Raw genomic sequence first — 25,293 nt, 5'->3', positions numbered from 1 at the left:
TCCTAACTATTATTGAGGGCCTGTGCTAGGCACTTTCATATATACTATTTTATTGAATCATTTATCTTTTCTAAGCTTCAGGTTTCTCCATTCCCTTTGAACTTTAGCAGACTAGATTTCTGGTTCCCAAACAGTTGGTGCTGGGTACAGACCTGCAGGTATTCCTTTTTGCCTTCAGGTAGCACCCACACTTTTGCACTAAAACAACAGACTGGCTTTTGGTAGTATCCTAAAGGCACTAGAGTGCACTTCAGCTATTTGGCAGATGGGGAAAAAGATGAAAAAGTTTAAGAAGTGAAGCATAAGTTTCTTTGTGGCACTGTTGGATGAGCACATTTCGAAGTGGTAAACAATGGGGCCTGCCTGCCATGGTAACCCGTTGTATATTGGGAAACGGAGATATTAAGGTGTCAAGAAATGACCACCCTAAAATGTTACTAATGTTAAGGTAAACTGTAATGTCAGAAATTGTAACATGATTGTCTCCAGGTAATGCTGTAAAGGCAGGTACTTAGATGACTGGCAAAGTAAGATGGGTGAACAAGAGAAAATCTGTCAGTGCATCTCCAGGAATGACCATGGAGAGGACTGTCTATTTTCAGACAATGGCATCTTTGCTTCTGTAGACAGAACTATTCCTAGTATGGAGAAGGGCAATTTCTCAGGTACCTAGGCTTGATTAAAAGAAGAACAAAACTCTGGAGACTATCCAATTCCTTTTGTTCTAATTAGGTGTTTGCTGAGCAGCTTTATGGTGTATAACTGGTTTCTTGACTGGGATGACCCACCAGCCAGGAGGGCCTTTATGCTGTTGATGAAAGTCTTGTCTTGCCTAATATACTGCTCATTATAAATGACCACCTTGAGGTCTGCTTTATAAATCAGTCTCTGTGGCTTTGGCAGCATGATTCATTCCCCAGAGACTTAATCATCACGTGACTGAAAATGGGAGAGAAATGTGAGGTGGACAAACTACAGAGCAGACCGGCTGGAGTATCCTCAAGTGCTCCTCTCCTATGAGGTCTGGCCTGAAGCAGTCAGTGGTTTTACCTATTAAATTACAGCAATAATCATCTCTTACACTTGTTCAGTGCTTTTAGCTTTCAAAGCATTTTCATATATATATATATATATATATATAATCTAATTTTATTATTTCATCTATTATAGCTTCTTTAGCTCATACTGTTTGCAAAAATACATTTGTAGAGCAGTGGCAAAGACACCAAAAGAAGCAGTAATATTGTCAACACCTTGAAAAAAAATCTGTCTATGATGGAACCTTGGCAAAATAAATCAAACTAAAGAAATAAGTGTAGTCAGAGTCTAGGCTGCAGTAAGGTGACCCGGGAATTTGCAGATAGGCTCAGAATGATTCTGAGAGTGAAATAACACAAAGACATGGTTGTAGATGTGTTGCTGATGGAGACTTGGGAAATATCCAAGTGTAATCAAGGTGATCAGGGCATATCTGCAAGACTGGAATGTACTCGAAGAAAGCTGCAATCTAATCAGTTTTACTGTAAACTGTCTGAAGAATAATGTGCTACAGAAAGGTGGTGTACGAGTTATTTGAAAAAGAGGGATTAGAGAGTGAACATATGTTACTGTTTGTCCAGCACCCCCCACTCCTCACTATGTAGAGGGACAGGAAGGGATGGGAGAGGGAAGTGTGTACATTTGTGCAGTGGCTGGAGAGCAGAGGGAGCTGGGTAGACCACATATATGACAGACACACATATTGTGGTCCCTAAGGATGTAGACTCAATTATGAAACAGTCACTTCCTTCACTCTGATTCCATGCTCATCAAGTAACCTTCTGACTTACTAATTCAGTTTCCTAGGTCCCTTGATCCTGGGAAGAAATGCCCTTGGAATAGATAAGACTATTGTGGTTACCCAACACGTATATCTTCTACTGTAAATTAATATAATTGCAATATATTTTATATGTCTCTTCCCCAATTTTTTTATTTTGAAAAATTTCAAATCTACAGAGAAGCTGCAAAAACAGTAAAATAGATTTCTACTTTTTCTTAAACTAAATTTACCAATTTGCTGATGGAAGTTCAACGGCTCCAGCACTATTTATTGAAAAGGCTGTCTTTCCTCCATTGAATTGCTTTTGGACCTTAGTCAAAAATCAGTTGGCTGTATTTGTGCGGGTCTGTTTCTGGGATCTCTATTCTGTTCTTTGATGTGTTTATTCCTTTGCCAATACCACACAGTCTTGATTACTGTACCTATATATTAAGTCTTAAAATTGGTAAAGTGATTCCTCCCACTTCATCCTTCTTTTATAAAATTGTTTTAGCTATTCTATTTCCTTTGTTTTTCCATATAAAATTTATAATAATCTTGTCTATATTTTCAAAAAACATACTGGAATTTTGATAGGAATTATTTTAAACTTGTACATAAATCTGGAAAGAATTGATGTCTTTACTACGTGGAGTCTTCTAATCCATGAACACGGTATGTCTTTGCATGAATTTAGAGCTTTGATTTCTTTCATCAGGGTTTTGCAGTTTTAACATACAAGCCTGGTATATATATATATATATATATATTTTTTTTTTTTTTGCTGTACACGGACCTCTCACTGTTGTGGTCTCTCCCGTTGCGGAGCACAGGCTCCGGATGCACAGACTCAGCGGGCATGGCTCATGGGCCCAGCCGCTCCGAGGCATGTGGTATCTTCCTAGACTGGGGCACGAACCCGTGTCCCCTGCATCGGCAGGCAGACTCTCAACCACTGCGCCACCAGGGAAGCCCTGGTATATTTTTTGTTAGATTTACACCTAAGTATTTCATTTTTTAAAAGCTGATTATAAATTGCATTGTATTTTAAATTTTGGTTTCCATGTGCTCATGGATAGTACATAGAAATACAATTGATTTTTGTACGTCAATCTTGTATCCTGAGACCTTGTTGAAAACATTTATTAGTTCTAGGAGGTTTTTGTAGATTCCTTGGGATTGTATTGTAGACAATAATGTCATTTGCAAATAGGGACAGTTTTATTTTTTCCTTTTTGTTTTATATGCTCCTCAGATGCTGCTTGCTATGTCTTTCAGCTATGGAATGCACAGAGCAGAGATACTGGTCTGTAGTTTTCCTTTTTTTGTACTGTCTTTGTCTGGTTTTGGTATCAGGATAACACTGGTTTAATGAAATGAGTTGTGAAGTGTTTCTTCCTCTTCTATTTTCTAGAAAGATTGTATAGATTTGGTCTGAATTCTTCTTTAAACATTTGGTAGAATCCTCCAGTGAAACCATCTAGGCCTGGAGAGTTCTTTTTTGGGAGTTTTCAAATACAAATTCAATTTCCTTAATAGTTATAGGTTATTCAAATAATTTCATATTTGGCGAGTTGCAGTAGTATGTGGTTTTTGAGGAAGCAGTTCATTTTATTTAACTTGTCAAGTTTATGTGTGTAGAGATGTTAGATGTATTCTGTTATTACCCTTTTTATGTCTGTAGGGTTTGTGGTGATACCCCACTTCACTCTTGATTTTGGCAATTTATGTCTTCTCCGTTTTTAAATTTGTCAGTCCTGCTAGAGATTTGTCAATTTTACTGACGTTTTCAGAGAACCACCTTTCTGTTTCATTTCCTATATTGTTTTCAGTTTCATTTAGTTTGCTCTCCCTAGTATGTTAAGGTGGCAACTTAAATTACTGATTTGAGATTATCCTTTTTTTTTTTTAAAGATTTGGTGCTGTAAATTCCCCTCTCAGCACTGATTTAGCTGTGTCCCACAAATTTTGATATGTTGTATTTTCATTTTAAATCATTTAAATGTAATTTTTGATTCTCCATGAAATTTGCTTTTTGACAAATGGATTATTCAGAAGTGTGTTCTTTAAGTATCTAAATGTTTGTATATTATCCTATTATCTTTTATTAATTTGTTTGATTCTATTTTGGTCAGAAAATATACCCTGTTTGATTTCCTTCTTTTAAATTTGCTGAGATTTCTTTTGTGGTCCATGATATGGTCTATCTTTATTTTTAAAATTTTAATATCATTGTGATAAAGTATATAAAACATAAAATATGCCATTGCAACCATTTTAAGTATAATATCCAGGGTATTAAGTACATTCACAATATTGTGCAATCATCACCACTATCTATTCTAAAACTTTTCTATCACCCCAAATAGAAATTCTGTACTCATTAAGCAATAACTCCCCATTTCCCCTTCCCCCAATCCCTGGTAACTTCTAACCTACTTTCTGTCTATATGAATTTGCCTATTGTAGATATTTTGTGTAAGTGGAACTATATAATATTTGTCCTATTGTGTCTGGGTTATTTCACTTGGCATAATGCTTTCAAGGTTCATCCATGTCGTAGCTTATATCAGAACATCATTTCTTTTTATGGCCAAATAGTATTCCATTGTATGTATATACCACATTTTGTTTATCCATTCACCTACTGATGGACATTTGAGTTATTTCACCTTTTGCCTATTGTGTATAATGATACAGTAAACACTGAATACAAGCATCTGTTTAAGTCCCTGTTTTCAGTTCTTTTGGGTATATAACTTGGAGTGACACTGCTGGGTCATATGGTAATTCTTTTTTTTTTTTTTTTTTGCGATATGTGGGCCTCTCACTGTTGTGGCCTCTCCCACTGCAGAGCACAGGCTCCGGACGCGCAGGCTCAGCGGCCATGGCTCACGGGCCCAGCCGCTCCGCGGCATGTGGGATCTTCCTGGACCGGGGCATGAACGTGTGTCCCCTGCATCGGCAGGCGGATTCCCAACCACTGCACCACCAGGGAAGCCCATATGGTAATTCTATACTGAACTTTTTGAGGAACCACCAAACTGTTATCCACAGTGGCTGTGCCATTTTACATTCCCAGTGGCAATTTACAAGAGTTCCAATTTCTCCACATCCCCAGTAACACCTGCTATTTTCATTTTAAAAACTATACTTATCCCAGTAGGTATAAAGTGGTTTCTCATTGAGGTTTTGATTTGCAGTTCCCTAATAACTAATGATGTTGAGCATCTTTTCATGTGCTCATTGGCCATTTGTAAATCTTCTCTGGAGAAATGTCTATTTAATTCCTTTGCCAATTTTTTTAACATCTTTATTGGAGTATAATTGCTTTATGATGGTGTGTTAGTTTCTGCTTTACAACAAAGAGAATCAGCTATACATATACGTATATCCCCATATCTCCTCCCTCTTGCATCTCCTTCCCTCCCACCCTCCCTATCCCACCCATCTAGGTGGTCACAAAGCACTGAGCTGATCTCCCTGTGCTATGCGGCTGCTTCCCACTAGTTATCTATTTTAAATTTGGTAGTATATATAAGTCCATGCCACTCTCTCACTTTGCCCCAGCTTACCCTTCCCCCTCCCCATGTCCTCAAGTCCATTCTCTACATCTGTGTCTTCATTCCTGTCCTGCCCCTAGGTTCTTTAGAACCATTTTATTTCTTAGATTCCATATATATGTGCTAGCATATGGTATTTGTCTTTCTCTTTCTGACTTCCTTCACTCTGTATGACAGACTCTAGGTCCACCTAACTCAATACAAATGACTCAATTTCATTTCTTTTTATGGCTGAGTAATATTCCATTGTATATATGTGCCACATCTTCTTTATCCATTCATCTGTCAGTGGACACTTAGGTTGTTTCCATGTCCTGGCTACTGTAAAAAGAGCTGCAGTGAACATTGTGGTACATGCCTCTTTTTGAATTATGGTTTTCTCAGGGTATATGCCCAGTAGTGGGATTGCTGGTTCGTATGGTAGTTCTATTTTTAGTTTTTTAAGGAACCTCCATACTGTTCTCCATAGTGGCTGTATCAATTTACATTCCCACCAACAGTGCAAGAGGGTTTCCTTTTCTCCACATCCTCTCCAGCATTTATTGTTTACAGATTTTTTGATGATGGCCATTATGATTGGTGTGAGGTGATACCTCACTGTAGTTTTGACTTGCATTTCTCTAATGATTAGTGATGTTGAACATTCTTTCATGTGTTTGTTGGCTACCTATATATCTTCTTTGGAGAAATGTCTATTTAGGTCTTCTGCCCATTTTTGAATTGGGTTGTTTGTTTTTTTGATATTGAGCTGCATGAGCTGCTTATAAATTTTGGAGATTAATCCTTTGTCAGTTGCTTCATCTGAAAATATTTTCTCCCATTCTGAGGGTTGTCTTTTCGTCTTTTTTATGGTTTCCTTTGCTGTGCAAAAGGTGTTAAGTTTCATTAGGTCCCATTTGTTTATTTTTGTTTTATTTCCATTTCTCTAGGAGGTGGGTCAAAAAGGATCTTGCTGTGATTTATGTCATAGAGTGTTCTGCCTATGTTTTCCTCTAAGAGTTTTATACTTTCGGCCCTACCTTTAGGTCTTTACTCCATTTTCAGTTTATTTTTGTGTATGGTGTTAGGGAGTGTTCTAATTTCATTCTTTTACATGTAGTGGTCCAGTTTTCCCATCATCACTTACTGAAGAGGCTGTCTTTTCTCCATTGTATATTCTGGCCTCCTTTATCAAAAATAAGGTGACCATATGTGCATGGGTTTATTTCTGGGCTTTCTATCCTGTTCCACTGATCTATATTTCTGTTTTTGTGCCAGTACTATACTGTCTTGATTACTGTAGCTTTGTAGTAGAGTCTGAAGTCAGGGAGCCTGATTCTTCCAGCTCCATTTTTCTTTCTCAAGATTGCTTTGGCTCTTCGGGGTCTTTTGTGTTTCCATACAAATTGTGAAATTTTTTGTTCTAGTTCTGTGAAAAATGCCAATGGTAGTTTGATACTGATTGCTTTGAATCTGTAGATTGCTTTGGGTAGTAGTGTCATTTTCACAATGTTGATTCTTCCAATCCAAGAACATGGTATATCTCTTGATCTGTTTGTATCATCTTTAATTTCTTTCATCAGTGTCTTAGTCTTCTGCATACAGGTCTTTTGTCTCCTTAGGTAGGTTTATTCCTAGGTATTTTCTTCTCTTTGTTGCAATGGTATATGGGAGTGTTTCCTTAATTTCTCTTTCAGATTTTTCATCATTAGTGTATAGGAATGCAAGAGATTTCTGTGCATTGCCAATTTTTTTTTTTTTTTAGGCAGACACTCTTCAAAGTTTTATTTCACTAACCTCAGGTCAAATTTCCACAGCTGTTTTCTGGTCAATTTTCTATCTTTGCTTGGCTTACCAAAATGGTAGTACCAAAAGATTTGTGGGGTAGGGAGAAGAGGCCATTTTAAGAAGCACTGCATTTACTCATCTTCCACAAGGCAACAGAGTTGGACATCTGATTGTTCAACAGAACAAAGCTTTAACAGCATCCAGGAGGGCAGGCAGGCAAACCAGGCTGTAGACACTCTTCCATTTGTCAAAATCAGACCACAGAAAACCTACTCCACACATACCTAAAAGGTTATCACCATTCATCTTTTCTTTTTCTGCTGCTGCAACATTTTTCTTCTTTTAATTATCATATCATGTAGTTTCTCAAGTCCTTCCTTCAGTCCATCGTCTATGATTGCACAGGTGGGCTGCAAATGCCAGGGAGTTGATGAGCTCAGTTCACCCATTGCTAACAATTTCTCAATTTCTGAGAGAGACAATGAGTTCCTCAGGTCTTGTTTGTTAGCAACTATAAGCACAGGAACTCCTTGATTTTCTGATATCCTAGTTATTTTATGAAGTTCAGTTTCGGCTTCTTCCATCCTTTCAACATCAACAGAGTCCACAACAAACACAATGCCATCTGTGTATCTGGTATATGACTTCCACAGTGGCCTTAATTTCTCCTGACCACCTACATCCCAGAAGTGAAAAGTGACTTTTAGAATTTCCCAAGTTTACCTTAATTTTTTCCATGTTAAATCCTTTGGTAGGTACGGTATTTACAAATTCATTGAACTGCAGCCTGTATAACACAGTTGTCTTTCCAGCAGAGTCCAAACCCATAATGACAATGTGGGAGGACTGAAATGAAGGCAGGCTGGACAGGATCGAAGTCTGGTCTGACAGTCCATTCCCCATTTCCAACTGCAAAGAAGTGTTCCAAACTGAAAGGCTTTCTTCTTACTCCTTGAGAACTTTTCTTCCTAGGGGATCCAGCTACCAGACTCCCAAATTGGGGCCTGGATCCAAATGAGAAAGCACTGGTAGGCTTTTCTACGCGGGGGCAGAGAAGCACCCCACCACCACTCAGCTTAGCTCTCCACGCAGCTCTGGCGGTTGCCTCACTAGAAACCGTGGCTCCAGACTACGACCACGCCCACTCCACATGGCCCACCCCTGAGCCCAAATCCTGCGTCAGAGCGTCCATGCCACACACGCCCCTGCGCCCTAATTGATGAGAGTAACTGCCGCTCCCAGCACGGTGGAGCCAGGCTCTCCCTCGGTCCACAGGCACCACCTGTTACTCTCAAGTTAGAAAAGAGGGAGCCTGTGGAGGGAGCCAAGCGACCCCTGCGGGGGAAGGGGAGCCTCGGCCAGTCAGTCAGGTCCCAGCCAGCTGTCTCACTCCACCCACCCAGGTGCACCTGCAGCGCGGACGCGTCAAGGTTCTCACATCCAGCCCGCGGTCACCGCCGGCCCATTAACCTTTGTCCACTGGCCAGAGGGTACTCCCTGCGGCTGCGCCGGCCCACAGGAGTGAATGATCTGACCTGCAGCAGCCACCAGGGCAGGCCCACTCTTCCCGCAGCACGATCCCTTCACCTCGCCGCTCCTCACCCAGCCTGCCAATTTTTAAAATGGGTTATTTGTCTTCTTGTTGAGCTTAGGAGTTCTTTATATATTATGAATATTAAATCCTTAGTAGATGATTTGCAAATATTTTCTCCCATTCTATAGATTTTCTTTTCACTTTCTTGATAATGTACTTTGATCCACAATAGTTTTAAATTTTGATAAGTCAAATTCATCTATTTTTTCTCTTGTCATGTCTAAGAATCCACTGCCAGTTTCAAGGTCATGAAGATTTATGTTTTGTTTTCTTCAAGAATTTTATGGTTTTAGGTCTTATATTTATATTGGTGATCTATTTTGAGTTAATTTTTGTATATGGTGTGTGGTAGGGAGTCCAACTTCATTATCTTGCATGTGGATATCCAGTTGTCCAAGCACCATTTGCTGAAGAGATAATTCTTTCCCCATTAAATGAATTTGGCACCTTTGTTGAAAATCAATTGGCCATAGATGTATGGGTTTATTTCTGGACTTACAATTCTATATTATTGGTCTATATGTCTGTTCTTCTGCCAATACCACACTGTTTTGATTACTGTAGCATTGTCGTAAGTTTTGAAATTGGGAAGTGAGTCCTCTAACTTTGTTCTTTTTCAAGATTGTTTTGGTTATTTGGGGCTTCTTGAAATTCCATATGAATTTGATTGGCCTTTTCATTTCTGAAAAAAAAGGCTGTTGGGATTTTGATAGGCATTACAGTGAATCTATAGGCTGCTTTGGGCAGTACTGACATATTAACAATATTAAGTCTTATAATCCATGAATACAGGATGCTGTTCCATTTATTTAGGTCTTCTTTAATATCCTTCAGCAAATATTTTGTAGTTTTCAGTGTACCAGTCTTTCACCTCCTTGGTAAAATTTATTCTTGGGTACTTTATTCTTTGTGATGCTATATGGAATTGCCTTCTTAAAAACTTTTGGATTGTTTATTGCTGGTGTATAAAAACACATTTGATTTTGTGTGTGTATTGTAACTGGCAAAATTGCCGAGTTTGTTCATTAGCTCTAGTAGCTTTCATGTGGATTCTTTGGAATCTTCTATATGTATGATCATGTCATCTGTGAATAGGGAGAGTTTTATTACTTGCATTCCAATCTTAATGCCTTTTACTTCCTTTTTTCTTGTCTAATTGCTCTGGCTAGAAATTCTACTATAACATATAATAACAGTGGTAAAAGTGGGTGTCTTGTCTTAATTCCTGATCTTAGAGGGAAAGTGTTCATCTTTTACCATTGACTATGTTAGCTGTAGGTTTTTCGTAAATGCCTTTTATCATGTAGAGGAGTTTCTGTTTATTCCTGGCATTCTGAATGCTTTTATCATAAGTGGGTGTTGGATTTTGTCAAATGCCTTTTCTGCATCAATTGAGATGATCATGTAGCTTTTCCCCTTTGTTATATTAATGTGATGTATTAGACTGATTGATTTTCTTACGTTGAACCATCCTTGCATACCTGGGTTAAATTCCCCTTGGTCATTTTATATATGCAGTTGAATTCAGTTTCCTAGTATTTTGTTAAAGGATTTTTGCATCTATAATCATAAGATATTTGGGGCTGTTATTTTCTTTTCTTGTTAGGTCTTTATCTGGCTTTGGTATCAGGGAAATGGTGGCCTCCTAGCATGAGTTGGGAAGTGTTCAGTCTTATTCAGTTATCTGGAAGAATTTGAGGCAAATTGGTATTAATTCTTTAAATGTTTCGTAAAACTTACCAGTGAAGCCATCTGGTTGTGACTTTTCTTTTTTGGGAGGTTCTTCATTACTAATTCAATTTAAATATTTTACTTGTTACAGATCTATTGAGATGCTATATTTCTTCTTGAGTCAGTTCTGGTAACTTTTATTTCTAGAATTTGTCCATGTCATCTAGGCTATCTAATTTGTTAGCATACAATTGTTAGTTGCATTCTCTTATAACCTTAAAAAAAATCTCTGTAAGTTTGGCAGTAATGTCCTTTATTTATTTATTTACTTACGTACGTATTTATTTATTTATTCATTCATTCATTCATTCATTCATGGCTGCACTGGGTCTTAGTTGCCATATGTGGGATCTTTTGTTGAGGCATGTGGGCTCTTTGTTGTGGTGTACGGGCTTCTCTCTAGTTGTGGCGTGTGGGCTCCAGAGTGTGTGGGTTCTGTAGTTGCGGCATGTGGGCTCTCTAGTTGTGGTACATGGGCTCAGTAGTTGTGGTGCTTGGGCCTAGTTGCCCCACAGCCTGTGAGATCTTAGTTCCCTGACCAGGGATTGAACCTGCGTCCCCTGCATTGTAAGGCAGATTCTTAACCACTGGACCACCAGGGAAGTCCCAATGTCCTTCCACTGACTTCGGAATTTAGTTATTTGTGTCTTCTCTCTCTTTTTTCTTTATCAGTGTAGCTAAAGGTTTGTCAATTTTGTTGCACTTTTTTTTTAAAAAAAAAGAATTACTCATTTATTTATTTTTGGCTGCGTTGCTGTGCGTGGGCTTTCTCTAATTGTAGTGAACGGGGGCTACTCTTTGTTGCAGTGTGTGGGCTTCTCATTGTGGTGGCTTCTCTTGCTGCACAGCACGGGCTCTAGGTGCACGGGCTTCAGTAGTTGTGGCACATGGGCTCTAGAGTACAGGCTCAGTAGTTGTGGCGCATGGGCTTTGCTGCTCTGCGGCATGTGGGATCTTCCCGTACCAGGGTTTGAACCCATGTCCCCTGCATTGGCAGGCGGATTCTCAACCACTGCACCACCAGGGAAGTCACTGTTCCTCTTTTCAAAGAACCAACTTTTGGGTTTGTTCATTCTCTGTACTGTTTTTCTATTCACTATTTCATTTATCTCTATTCTAATCTTTGTTGTTTCCTTTCTTCTGCTAGCTTTGGATTTAGTTATCTCTTCTTTTTCTAGTTCTTCAAGATGTAAAAGTAGTTTATTGATTTGAGATCTTCTTTTTAATGTAGGCATTTACAGGTATAAATTTCTCTCTGATTATGGCTCTTGCTGCATCTCATGAGTTTTATATGTTGCATTTTCATTTTTGTTCATTGCAAAGTATTTTCTCATTTCCACTGTGTTTTCTTCTTTGATCCATTAGTTGTTTTAAGAGTGTGTTGCTTAATTTCCACATATTTTTGAACTTCTCACTTTCCCCTCTGTTGTTGTTTTTTTTAGCTTTATTCCATTGTGGTTAGAAAAGACAGTTTGAATGATTTCAATCCTCTTAAATGTATCGAAACTTGTTTTGTGGCCTAACATATGGTCAATCCTGGGGATTGTTCTATGTCCACTTGAAAAGAATGTGCATTCTGCTGTTGTTGGGGGGAGTGTTCTCTCTACGTATCTTTCTGGTCTAATTGGTTTATAATGCTATTCAAGTTCTCTATTTCCTTGTTGCCCTTATGTCTAGATGTTCTAACTATTATTGAAAGTGGTATTTGAAGTCTCCAACTATTACAGTAGAACTGTCTATTTTTCTTCTCAATTCTGTAAATGTTTGCTTTCTACACTTTGGGGCTCTGTTGTATAGTATAAATAGGTTTATAATTGTTATATATCCCTGATGAATTGATCCTTTTATCAATATATAATGTCTTTGTCTCTTGTAACACTTTTTGATGTAAAGTCTATTTTGTCTGATATTAGTATAACCCAACCTCAGCTCTTTTTGGTTACCATTTGCATGGAGTATTTTTTTCCATCCTTTCTTTCACTTTCAAGCTACTTATTTCTTTGGATCTAAAGTAAATTTCTCATAGACAGCATACAGTTGTACCATGGTTTCTTTTTTTAATTCACCCTGCCCAATCTCTGCCTTTAATTGGACACTTTAATTAATTTACATTTAATGTGTTTACTAATAAGGAAGGCTTTCTGCCATTTCTTATACTATCTTTGTCCCTCATTTATTACATTAATGTCTCCTTTTGTATTTTTTTTTTAATTTTTTTTTATTTTACAAATTTAATCAGTTATACATATACATATGTTCCCATATCCCCTCCCTTTTGCGTCTCCCTCCCACCCTCCCTATCCCACCCCTCCAGGCGGTTACAAAGAACCGAGCTGATCTCCCTGTGCTATGCAGCTGCTTCCCACTAGCTATCTACCTTACGTTTGGTAGTGTATATATGTCCATGCCGCTCTTTCACTTTGTCACAGCTTACCCTTCCCCCTCCCCATATCCTCAAGTCCATGCTCTAGTAGGTCTGTGTCTTTATTCCTGTCTTACCCCTATGTTCTTGATGACATTTTTTTCTTAAATTCCATATATATGTGTCAGCATACAGTATTTGTCTTTCTCTTTCTGACTTACTTCACTCTGTATGACAGACTCTAGGTCCATCCACCTCATTACAAATAGCTCAGTTTCATTTCTTTTTATGGCTGAGTAATATTCCATTGTATATATGTGCCACATCTTCTCTATCCATTCATCCGATGATGGACACTTAGGTTGTTTCCATCTCCGGGCTATTGTAAATAGGGCTGCTATGAACATTTTGGTACATGTCTCTTTTTGAATTATGGTTTTCTCAGGGTATATGCCCAGTAGTGGGATTGCTGGGTCATATGGTCGTTCTATTTGTAGTTTTTTAAGGAACCTCCATACCGTTCTCCATAGTGGCTGTACCAATTCACATTCCCACCAGCAGTGCAAGAGTGTTCCCTTTTTTCCACACCCTCTCCAGCATTTATTGTTTCTAGATTTTTTGATGATGGCCATTCTGACTGGTGTGAGATGATATCTCATTGTAGTTTTGATTTGCATTTCTCTAATGAGTAAAGATGTTGAGCATCCTTTCATGTGTTTGTTGGCTGTCTGTATATCTTCTGTGGAGAAATGTCTATTTAGGTCTTCTGCCCATTTTTGGATTGGGTTGTTTGTTTTTTTGCTATTGAGCTGCATGAGCTGCTTATAAATTTTGGAGATTAATCCTTTGTCAGTTGCTTCATTTGCAAATATTTTCTCCCATTCTGAGGGTTGTCTTTTGGTCTTGTTTATGGTTTCCTTTGCTGTGCAAAAGCTTTGAAGTTTCATTAGGTCCCATGTGTTTATTTTTGTCTTTATTTCCATTTCTCTAGGAGGTGGGTCAAAAAGGATCTTGCTGTGATTTATGTCATAGAGTGTTCTGCCTATGTTTTCCTCTAGGAGTTTGATAGTGTCTGGCCTTACATTTAGGTCTTTAATCCATTTTGAGCTAATTTTTGTGTATGGTGTTAGGGAGTGATCTAATCTCATACTTTTACATGTCCCTGTCCAGTTTTCCCAGCACCACTTATGGAAGAGACTGTCCTTTCTCCACTGTACATTCCTGCCTCCTTTATCAAAGATAAGGTGACCATATGTCCGTGGGTTTATCTCTGGGCTTTCTATCCTGTTCCATTGATCTATCTTTCTGTTTTTGTGCCAGTACCATACTGTCTTGATTACTGTAGCTTTGTAGTATAGTCTGAAGTCAGGGAGCCTGATTCCTCCAGCTCCGTTTTTCGTTCTCAAGATTGCTTTGGCTATTCGGGGTCTTTTGTGTTTCCATCCAAATTGTGAAATTTTTTGTTCTAGTTCTGTGAAAAATGCCAGTGGTAGTTTGATAGGGATTGCATTGAATCTGTAGATTGCTTTGGGTAGTAGAGTCATTTTCACAATGTTGGTTCTTCCAATCCAAGAACATGGTACATCTCTCCATCTATTTGTATCATGTTTAATTTCTTTCATCAGTGTCTTATAATTTTCTGCATACAGGTCTTTTGTCTCCTTAGGGAGGTTTATTCCTAGATATTTTATTCTTTTTGTTGCAATGGTACATGGGAGTGTTTCCTTGATTTCACTTTCAGATTTTTCATCATTAGTATATAGGAATGCCAGAGATTTCTGTGCATTAATTTTGTATCCTGCAACTTTACCAAATTCATTGATTAGCTCTAGTAGTTTTCTGGTAGCATCTTTAGGATTCTCTATGTATAGTATCATGTCATCTGCAAACAGTGACAGCTTTACTTCTTCTTTTCCCATTTGGATTCCTTTTATTTCCTTTTCTTCTCTGATTGCTGTGGCTAAAACTTCCAAAACTATGTTGAATAAGAGTGGTGAGAGTGGGCAACCTTGTCTTGTTCCTGATCTTAGTGGAAATGGTTTCAGTTTTTCACCATTGAGGACGATGCTGGCTGTGGGTTTGTCATATATGGCCTTTATTATGTTGAGGAAAGTTCCCTCTATGCCTACTTTCTGCAGGGTTTTTATCATAAATGGGTGTTGAATTTTGTCAAAAGCTTTCTCTGCATCTATTGAGATGATCATATGGTTTTTCTCCTTCAGTTTGTTAATATGGTGTATCACATTGATTGATTTGCGTATATTGAAGAATCCTTGCATTCCTGGAATAAACCCCACTTGATCATGGTGTATGATCCTTTTAATGTGCTGTTGGATTCTGTTTGCTAGTATTTTGTTGAGGATTTTTGCATCTATGTTCATCAGTGATATTGGCCTGTAGTTTTCTTTCTTTGTGACATCCTTGTCTGGTTTTGGTATCAAGGTGATGGTGGCCTCGTAGAATGAGTTTGGGAGTGTTCCTCCCTCTGCTATATTTTGGAAGAGTTTGAGAAGGATAGGTGTTAGCTCTTCTCTAAATGCTTGATAGAATTCGCCTGTGAAGCCATCTGGTCCTGGGCTTTTGTTTGTTGGAAGATTTTTAATCACAGTTTCAATTTCAGTGATTGGTCTGTTCATATTTTCTATTTCTTCCTGATTCAGTCTTGGCAGGTTGTGCATTTCTAAGAATTTGTCCATTTCTTCCAGGTTGTCCATTTTATTGGCATAGAGTTGCTTATAGTAATCTCTCATGATCTTTTGTATTTCTGCAGTGTCAGTTGTTACTTCTCCTTTTTCATTTCTAATTCTATTGATTTGAGTCTTCTCCCTTTTTTTCTTGATGAGTCTGGCTAATGGTTTATCAATTTTGTTTATCTTCTCAAAGAACCAGCTTTTAGTTTTATTGATCTTTGCTATCGTTTCCTTCATTTCTTTTTCATTTATTTCTGATCTGATTTTTATGATTTCTTTCCTTCTGCTAACTTTGGGATGTTTTTGTTCTTCTTTTTCTAATTGCTTTAGGTGCAAGGTTAGGTTGTTTATTCGAGATATTTCCTGTTTCTTAAGGTGGGATTGTATTGCCATAAACTTCCCTCTTAGAACTGCTTTTGCTGCATCCCATAGGTTTTGGGTCGTCGTGTCTCCATTGTCATTTGTTTCTAGGTATTTTTAAAATTCCTCTTTGATTTCTTCAGTGATCACTTCGTTATTAAGTAGTGTATTGTTTAGCCTCCATGTGTTTGTATGTTTTACAGCTCTTTTCCTGTAATTGATATCTAGTCTCATAGCATTGTGGTCGGAAAAGATACTTGATACAATTTCAATTTTCTTAAATTTACCAAGGCTTGATTTGTGACCCAAGATATGATCTATCCTGGAGAATGTTCCATGAGCACTTGAGAAAAATGTGTATTCTGTTGTTTTTGGATGGAATGTCCTATAAATATCAATTAAGTCCATCTTGTTTAATGTATCATTTAAAGCTTGTGTTTCCTTATTTATTTTCATTTTGGATGACCTGTCCATTGGTGAAAGTGGGGTGTTAAAGTCCCCTACTCTGATTGTGTTACTGTCGATTTCTCCTTTTATGGCTGTTAATATTTCCCTTATGTACTGAGGTGCTCCTATGTTGGGTGCATAAATATTTACAATTGTTATATCTTCTTCTTGGATTGATCCCTTGATCATTATGTAGTGTCCTTTTTTGTCTCTTCTAGTAGTCTTTATTTTAAAGTCGATTTTGTCTGATATGAGAATTGCTACTCCAGCTTTCTTTTGGTTTCCATTTGCATGGAATATCTTTTTCCATCCCCTTACTTTCAGTCTGTATGTGTCTCTAGGTCTGAAGTGGGTCTCTTGTAGACAGCATATATATGGGTCTTGTTTTTGTATCCATTCAGCCAATCTGTGTCTTTTGGTGGGAGCATTTAGTCCATTTACATTTAAGGTAAGTATCGATATGTATACTATCTTTGTCCCTCATTTATTACATTAATGTCTCCTTTTGTATTTAGTTGATTATTTGTAGTGAACCTTTTTGATTCTCTTCTCATTTCGATTTGTACATTCAAAGAACATTTATTTTGTAGTTATCATGGGAATTACATTTAACATCCTAAATTTATTATAATATAGTTTGAATTGATACCAACTTAACTTCAATGGCATATAAAAACTCTGCTATTACTCAGTTCCATCCCCTTCCTTATGTTGTTGTTGTCACAAATTACATCTTTAGATATTGTGTGCCCAATAACAGATTTATAATTATTTTTATGCATTTGTTTTTTATGTCATGTAGGAAAGAAAGAGTGGAGTTACAAACCAAAAGTGCAATACTAGCTTTTATGTTTGCCCATGTAGTTCTCTTTACCAGAGAACTTTATTTCTTCATATAGTTTCACGTTATTGTCTAGTGTCCTTTCATTTCAACTTGAAGGACTTCTTTTTGCCCCATTTTTTTCTCAGGTAGGTCTAGTGTTAACAAACTCCCTCAACTTTTATTTATCTGGGAATGTCTTAATTTCTCCCTCAATTTTGAAGAAGAATTTTGCTGAATATAGAATTCTTAGTTGACAATTTTTTTCTTTCAGTGCTTTAAATATGTCATCCAACCACCTTCTGGCCTCCATGGTCTCTGATGAGAAATCAGCTTTTAATCTTATTGAGGATCATTTGTATGTGACTAGTTGCTTCTCTTTTGCTGCTTTCAAGATTCTCTGTTTGTTTGTCTTTCAAGAGTTTGATTGTAATGAGTGTTGGTGTGGATCTCTTTGCATCTATCCTCCTTGAAATTCATTGAGCTTCTTGGATGTGTAGATAATGTCTTTCATCAAATTTGGGGAGCTTTTGGCCTTTATTTCTTTAAACATTCTTTCTGACTTTCTCTCTTTTTCTTCTGGGACTCCCGTAATGGTGTCCCATGGGTCCCTTAGGCTCTGTTCTCCTTTCTTCATTCTTTTTTCTTTCTGTCCCTTGGACTGGGTAATTTCAATCATCCTATATTCAAGTTCACTGATCTTGTGCCTGAAGCTTCTAGTGAATTGCTAGCATTTTGACAGAGATTTCCTTGAATGTTAGGAGTTTTTTAAAATGACAAAAAACACCTCTTCCAGTCTTTAAGGTCCTCTAAGGTCTTTTCTGAGCATGCTATGTGCCCTGGGCATTTCCCCATATACACAGGTGCTTTTGACTGCCTTCATTTTCCAAAGAAACACTCTCTCTGGCTTTTCCTCCCAGGCCTTAGGTTGTCTATTTTATGTCTAAACGGCAATCTTTTTTTTTTTTTTTGTGGTATGTGGGCCTCTCACTGTTGTGGCCTCTCCCGCTGTGGAGCATAGGCTCCGGACGTGCAGGCTCATTGGCCATGGCCCACGGGCCCAGCCGCTCAGTGGCATGTGGGATCCTCCCGGACCAGGGCATGAACCCATGTCCCCTGCATCGGCAGGTGGACTCTCAACCACTGCACCACCAGGGAAGCCCCTAAACTGCAATCTTTTGCCTCAGGAATCTGTGGGTTGTTCATCTACATTACGATGTTTTCAAGCAATGCTCACCACTTTTATGACCTAGTTGAGTTTCAAGTTAGGTGTAACAGAGATGAGTACCTTGCATCTGTCATCCAGGTAGCCTCTGACAGGTTAGAATAAATCTACACAGTAATTTTCAAATAAGGTCTACTCTCTTCCCTCTTGAACCATGGTCCAGGGTTCTACACTAGGAACATATTTTCGAGAGTGCTGCCCAGTTGGGATGGGAGTAAGACAAGGGCAAGTAAAAATGCCATAAAGCTCTCCTATCATTAAAAAGCTAGGTATCTTCTTACATGTACCATGAGCTGTTATTTTCCTTTAACAGTTTATCCCAGGGGGCATTGCATTTGAACTAGGATTACACGGTACACCTTGATATGACCCTTAACTTTTATTTATTTCATTTGTATTTTGATCAAAGTAATAGTTTAATAACATGCACATAGTTTATAAAGTCAAACATTACCTAAGTCTTACGATGACACACAGCAGTTCTCTAACTTATCCCTTCACATTTCCAATTTCTACTTCTAACAAACAGCCACATTTCATTCTTTTAGTCACTTCTAGTACTTCCCTGTATATATTCAAATAAAATGAGAAGATTGGTAGTTGTTTTTCAATATTTGATATGCTCTACTGACTTCCTTCTATGGAAGATTATAATTGAGTCCTACTACTATCTCCCACATCCATCTATACACACATTTCACCTTGTCTAATACTCCACATTTAATTATCCCAGAATTGTTGGCCAAATTAACATTCAGTGTTTAAAGTTATGGTGACAACAAATACTGTTCACAGCTGAGCCAGCTGCTATATAGTATGGCTACTTTTCCTTCCTTGGAATTTTTTTTCCTGGAATTAATAATTACCTCACCTTATATATGTTGTTTAGCTTTCTATGTATTTATCATTAATGCATATCAATTCCTATGTATTTATCACTAACTCATGCCACACTCTTTGACAAAACTGTAATATTCTTCTCAGTATTGTCAACCACACCAGGCAATCTGTGAATTCCATCTTCTCCTCAGAACCTTTCCCTTGAAGCTCTCCAATTTGGACAGTTTGATTTCTAGGCCTCTGTACAGCTGGTATATGGGACCTTCTCCTCACTATCATCCTGAGAAATCCCTGCTGTTCTCTCCTGCATTGGATCCTCTGTTTCCTGGATCATATGTCTTCTGCTTTCTGGATTTACTGCCCTCGTTTTGTTGGGTACCTACTCCAAGATTCCTGAACTTGCATGCCTGAAAATGTCTGTATTCTATCCTTGTAATTGTTTGGTAGTTTGGCTGCATATAGAATTCAAGGCCCAATGTCTTCAAGCTTTCACTATTGTTGATAAGAAGTCCAAAGCCATTCTGATTTTAGAACCTTTCTGTGTGACCCAAAATTTTTCTCCCTAGAACCTTTATAGCTTTTAGAATAACTTCTTTTCCCCTTTGCTCTAAAGTTTTATGATATGACTTGCGGTCTGTTTTTCCTTTATGGTGCTGGGCAACCAGTGGGCCCTGTCAGTCTGGAAATTTATGTCCTTAGGTTTGGGGGAGATTTTCTTTTATTATTTCTTTGATAATATCCTCTCTTTAATTTTCTTCTCAGGAATTATTTTTATTGGATGTTGGACCTCATGGATTAATTGTTTAATTTTCTTATTATTCTCTTTTCCGTTCCTCATTTCTCTACCTATTAATTGTTTTCTTAGAGATTTCTTCAACTATATCTTCCAACACCTTGTTGAAAAAAATTTTTTAAACCACTTTAGTCATTTCTAAGTGTTCAGTTCAGTGGCATTAAGTACATTCACAAAACTGCAACCATCATCACTATGCATTTGCAGAACTTTTTAATCATCTTAAACATAAGCTATAAACCCATTAAACAATAACTCCCTATTCTTCCCTCCCCCTAATCTCTGGTAAACTCTAAATCTACTTTCTGTCTCTATGAATTTGCCTATTTGAAGTACCTCATATAAGTGGAATCATACATTGTTTGCCATTTTGTGTCTGCTTATTTCACTTAGCATACTGTTTTGAAGGTTTATCCATATTGTAGTATGTATTAGAATTCCATTCCTTTTAAAGGCTGAGTAATATTCCATTGTATGTAAATACCATACTTGTTTTTCCATTCATCTTTATTTTATTTTATTTTTTTTCTGCTTTATAACAAATTTAATCAGTTATACATATGTTCCCATATCCCCTCCCTTTTGCGTCTCCCTCCCATCCTCCCTATCCCACGCCTCCAGGCGGTCACAAAGCACCGAGCTGATCTCCCTGTGCTATGCGGCTGCTTCCCACTATCTATCTACTTTACGTTTGGTACTATATATATGTCCATGCTTCTCTTTCGCTTTGTCATAGCTTACCCTTCCCCCTCCCCATATCCTCAAGTCCATTCTCAAGTAGGTCTGTGTCCTTATTCCTGTCTTACCCCTAGGTTCTTCATGACATTTTTTTCCCCTTAAATTCCATATATATGTGTCAGCATACAGTATTTGTCTTTCTCTTTCTGACTCACTTCACTCTGTATGACAGACTCTAGGTCCATCCACCTCATTACAAATAGCTCAATTTCATTTCTTTTTATGGCAGAGTAATATTCCATTGTATATATGTGCCACATCTTCTTTATCCATTCATCTGATGATGGACGCTTAGGTTGTTTCCATCTCTGGGCTATTGTAAATAGGGCGGCTATGAACATTTTGGTACATGACTCTTTTTTTTTTTTTTTTTTTTTTTGCGGTATGCGGGCCTCTCACTGTTGTGGCCTCCCCCGTTGCGGAGCACAGGCTCCGGACGCGCAGGCTCCGGACGCGCAGGCTCAGCGGCCATGGCTCACGGGCCCAGCCGCTCCGCGGCATATGGGATCCTCCCAGACCGGGGCACGAACCCGTATCCCCTGCATCGGCAGGCGGACTCTCAACCACTTGCGCCACCAGGGAGGCCCCATGACTCTTTTTGAATTATGGTTTTCTCAGGGTATATGCCGGGTAGTGAGATTGCTGGGTCATATGGTAGTTCTATTTGTAGATTTTTAAGGAACCTCCATACTGTTCTCCATAGTGGCTGTACCAATTCACATTCCCACCAGCAGTGCAAGAGTATTCCCCTTTTTCCACACCCTCTCCAGCATTTATTGTTTCTAGATTTTTTGATGATGGCCATTCTGACTGGTGTGAGATGATATCTCATTGTAGTTTTGATTTGCATTTCTCTAATGAGTAAAGATGTTGAGCATCCTTTCATGTGTTTGTTGGCAGTCTGTATATCTTCTGTGGAGAAATGTCTATTTAGGTCTTCTGCCCATTATTGGATTGGGTTGTTTGTTTTTTTGTTATTGAGCTGCATGAGCTGCTTATAAATTTTGGAGATTAATCCTTTGTCAGTTGCTTCATTTGCAAATATTTCCTCCCATTCCGAGGGTTGTCTTTTGGTCTTGTTTATGGTTTCCTTTGCTGTGCAAAAGCTTTGAAGTTTCATTAGGTCCCATGTGTTTATTTTTGTCTTTATTTCCATTTCTCTAGGAGGTGGGTCAAAAAGGATCTTGCAGTGATTTATGTCATAGAGTGTTCTGCCTATGTTTTCCTCTAAGAGTTTGATAGTGTCTGGCCTTACATTTAGGTCTTTAATCCATTTTGAGCTTATTTTTGTGTATGGTGTTAGGGAGTGATCTAATCTCATACTTTTACATGTCCCTGTCCAGTTTTCCCAGCACCACTTATTGAAGAGACTGTCCTTTCTCCACTGTACATTCCTGCCTCCTTTATCAAAGATAAGGTGACCATATGTGCATGGGTTTATCTCTGGGCTTTCTATCCTGTTCCATTGATCTATCTTTCTGTTTTTGCGCCAATACCATACTGTCTTGATTACTGTAGCTTTGTAGTATAGTCTGAAGACAGCGAGCCTGATTCCTCCAGCTCCATTTTTCGTTCACAAGATTGCTTTGGCTATTCGGGGTCTTTTGTGTTTCCATCCAAATTGTGAAATTTTTTGTTCTAGTTCTGTGAAAAATGCCAGTGGTAGTTTGATAGGGATTGCATTGAATCTGTAGATTGCTTTGGGTAGTAGAGTCATTTTCACAATGTTGGTTCTTCCAATCCAAGAACATGGTACATCTCTCCATCTATCTGTATCATGTTTAATTTCTTTCATCAGTGTCTTATAATTTTCTGCATACAGGTCTTTTGTCTCCTTAGGGAGGTTTATTCCTAGATATTTTATTCTTTTTGTTGCAATGGTACATGGGAGTGTTTCCTTGATTTCACTTTCAGATTTTTCATCATTAGTATATAGGAATGCCAGAGATTTCTGTGCATTAATTTTGTATCCTGATACTTTACCAAATTCATTGATTAGCTCTAGTAGTTTTCTGGTAGCATCTTTAGGATTCTCTATGTATAGTATCATGTCATCTGCAAACAGTGACAGCTTTACTTCTTCTTTTCTGATTTGGATTCCTTTTATTTCCTTTTCTTCTCTGATTGCTGTGGCTACAACTTCCAAAGCTATGTTGAATGATAGTGGTGAGAGTGGGCAACCTTGTCTTGTTCCTGATCTTAGTGGAAATGGTTTCAGTTTTTCACCTTAGAGGACGATGCTGGCTGTGGGTTTGTCATATATGGCCTTTCTTATGTTGAGGAAAGTTCCCTCTATTCCTACTTTCTGCAGGGTTTTTATCATAAATGGGTGTTGAATTTTGTCGAAAGCTTTCTCTGCATCTATTGAGATGATCATATGGTTTTTCTCCTTCAGTTTGTTAATATGGTGTATCACGTTGATTGATTTGCGTATATTGAAGAATCCTTGCGTTCCTGGAATAAACCCCACTTGATCATAGTGTATGATCCTTTTAATGTGCTGTTGGATTCTGTTTGCTAGTATTTTGTTGAGGATTTTTGCATCTATGTTCATCAGTGATATTGGCCTGTAGTCTTCTTTCTTTGTGACATCCTTGTCTGGTTTTGGTATCAAGGTGATGGTGGCCTCGTAGAATGAGTTTGGGAGTGTTCCTCCCTCTGCTATATTTTGGAAGAGTTTGAGAAGGATAGGTGTTAGCTCTTCTCTAAATACTTGATAGAATTCACCTGTGAAGCCATCTGGTCCTGGGCTTTTGTTTGTTGGAAGATTTTTTATCACAGGTTCAATTTCAGTGCTTGTGATTGGTCTGTTCATATTTTCTATTTCTTCCTGATTCAGTCTTGGCAGGTTGTGCATTTCTAAGAATTTGTCCATTTCTTCCAGGTTGTCCATTTCATTGGCATAGAGTTGCTTGTAGTAATCTCTCATGATCTTTTGTATTTCTGCAGTGTCAGTTGTTACTTCTCCTTTTTCATTTCTAATTCTATTGATTTGAGTCTTCTCCCTTTTTTTCTTGATGAGTCTGGCTAATGGTTTATCAATTTTGTTTATCTTCTCAAAGAACCAGCTTTTAGTTTTATTGATCTTTGCTATCGTTTCCTTCATTTCTTTTTCATTTATTTCTGATTTTTATGATTTCTTTCCTTCTGCTAACTTTGGGATGTTTTTGTCCTTCTTTCTCTAACTGCTTTAGGTGCAAGGTTAGGTTGCTTATTCGAGATGTTTCCTGTTTCTTAAGGTAGGATTGTATTGCTATAAACTTCCCTCTTAGAACTGCTTTTGCTGCATCCCATAGGTTTTGGGTCATCGTGTCTCCATTGTCATTTGTTTCTAGGTATTTTTAAATTTCCTTTTTGATTTCTTTAGTGATCACTTCGTTATTAAGTAGTGTATTGTTTAGCCCCCATGTGTTTGTATTTTTTACAGCTCTTTTCCTGTAATTGATATCTAGTCTCATAGCATTGTGGTCAGAAAAGATACTTGATACAATTTCAATTTTCTTAAATTTACCAAGGCTTGATTTGTGATCCAAGAGATATGATCTATTCCATTCATCTTTTGATGTATATTTGGGTTGTTCCCACCTTTTGGCTTTTTAAAATTATGGTGTAATTACACTGATATACAAGTGTCTGCTTTCAATTCTTTGGGGAATATACCTAGTGGAAGAATTGCTGGGTCATATGGTAATTCTGTGTTTAACTTTTGGGGGAACTGTCAAGCTGTTTTCCACAGTAGCTGCACAATTTTACATTCCCACCAATAAGGCACAAGGGTTCCAATTTTTCCATGTCCTTACCAACACTTGTTATTTTCCATTTAAAAAATAATATCCATCTTAACGGGTATGAAGTGGTAACTCACTGTGGTTTCTTACCATTGTAAAGTTGACTTTTCCTTGATTTGGCATTTGCTTGATTGCTGTAAACCTTTGACTGTTTTCCAGAGTTTTGACAAGTTGTTTCTGACAGTTTCTGTTTGTTTTTCTATGCTTCTGTGGAGTGATGGCAGCTCGGCATTGCCTACTCCATAATTTTTATATGGTATATCTTGGTATATGTTCCATAGGTGCTTGAGAAGAATGTATATTCTGCTGTTATTGGGTGAAGTGTTCTATAAATGTCAGTCAGATCCTCTTGGTTGATGGTTGTGTTGAGTTCTTCTTTATCTTTCCTGATTTCCTGTCTAGTTGTTGTATCACACCCATAACAGGAACAGATAAAACTAACTTCTTCCTCCCAATGAAGGTAAGATAACTTAAGGTAGCTTAGGGAAGAATATAAGCGAGAGTTTCCATGACTTTCCAAGAGCCTGATGTCTTTCAATTGCAGGTCTGCCTCTGCTGCTTCATCTCCCACTATTTCCTCAGATGCCCTACATACACAGTAAACTATTTATAGTTCCCCAAGACCATGTGTTCTTTTACCTTTCTCTGGCTTGTACATGCAATCACTTTTCCTGAAATGTCCTCCCCCTTGAGTATCTTTAAAGATTCAGCTCATATATTACCTCCCTTATGAAGCTTTTGCTGATCAGTTAGAGCAACTTGAATATATCTTTC

The 25,293-nt window shown here is 37.9% G+C and overlaps 2 protein-coding genes across 2 annotated transcripts in view; both read right to left on the bottom strand.

Moving 5' to 3' along the window:
- Positions 1–25,293, bottom strand: part of HDAC8 (histone deacetylase 8) — a 242,204-nt gene that overhangs the window by 94,210 nt on the left and 122,701 nt on the right. The gene's annotated exons all lie outside the window — the stretch shown is intronic.
- On the bottom strand, positions 7,434–8,034 carry LOC132482447 (ADP-ribosylation factor-like protein 4A). The gene is given in 2 exon segments (XM_060087766.1): positions 7,434–7,833; positions 7,835–8,034. Coding segments are annotated over 2 exon segments (600 nt in total).

The sequence above is a fragment of the Mesoplodon densirostris genome, chromosome X, assembly GCF_025265405.1.
Source record: "Mesoplodon densirostris isolate mMesDen1 chromosome X, mMesDen1 primary haplotype, whole genome shotgun sequence".
Classification (NCBI taxonomy): Eukaryota; Metazoa; Chordata; class Mammalia; order Artiodactyla; family Ziphiidae; genus Mesoplodon; species Mesoplodon densirostris.
Note: the sequence above shows the minus strand (reverse complement) of the source record. Positions and strands in the feature narration are given on the sequence as shown.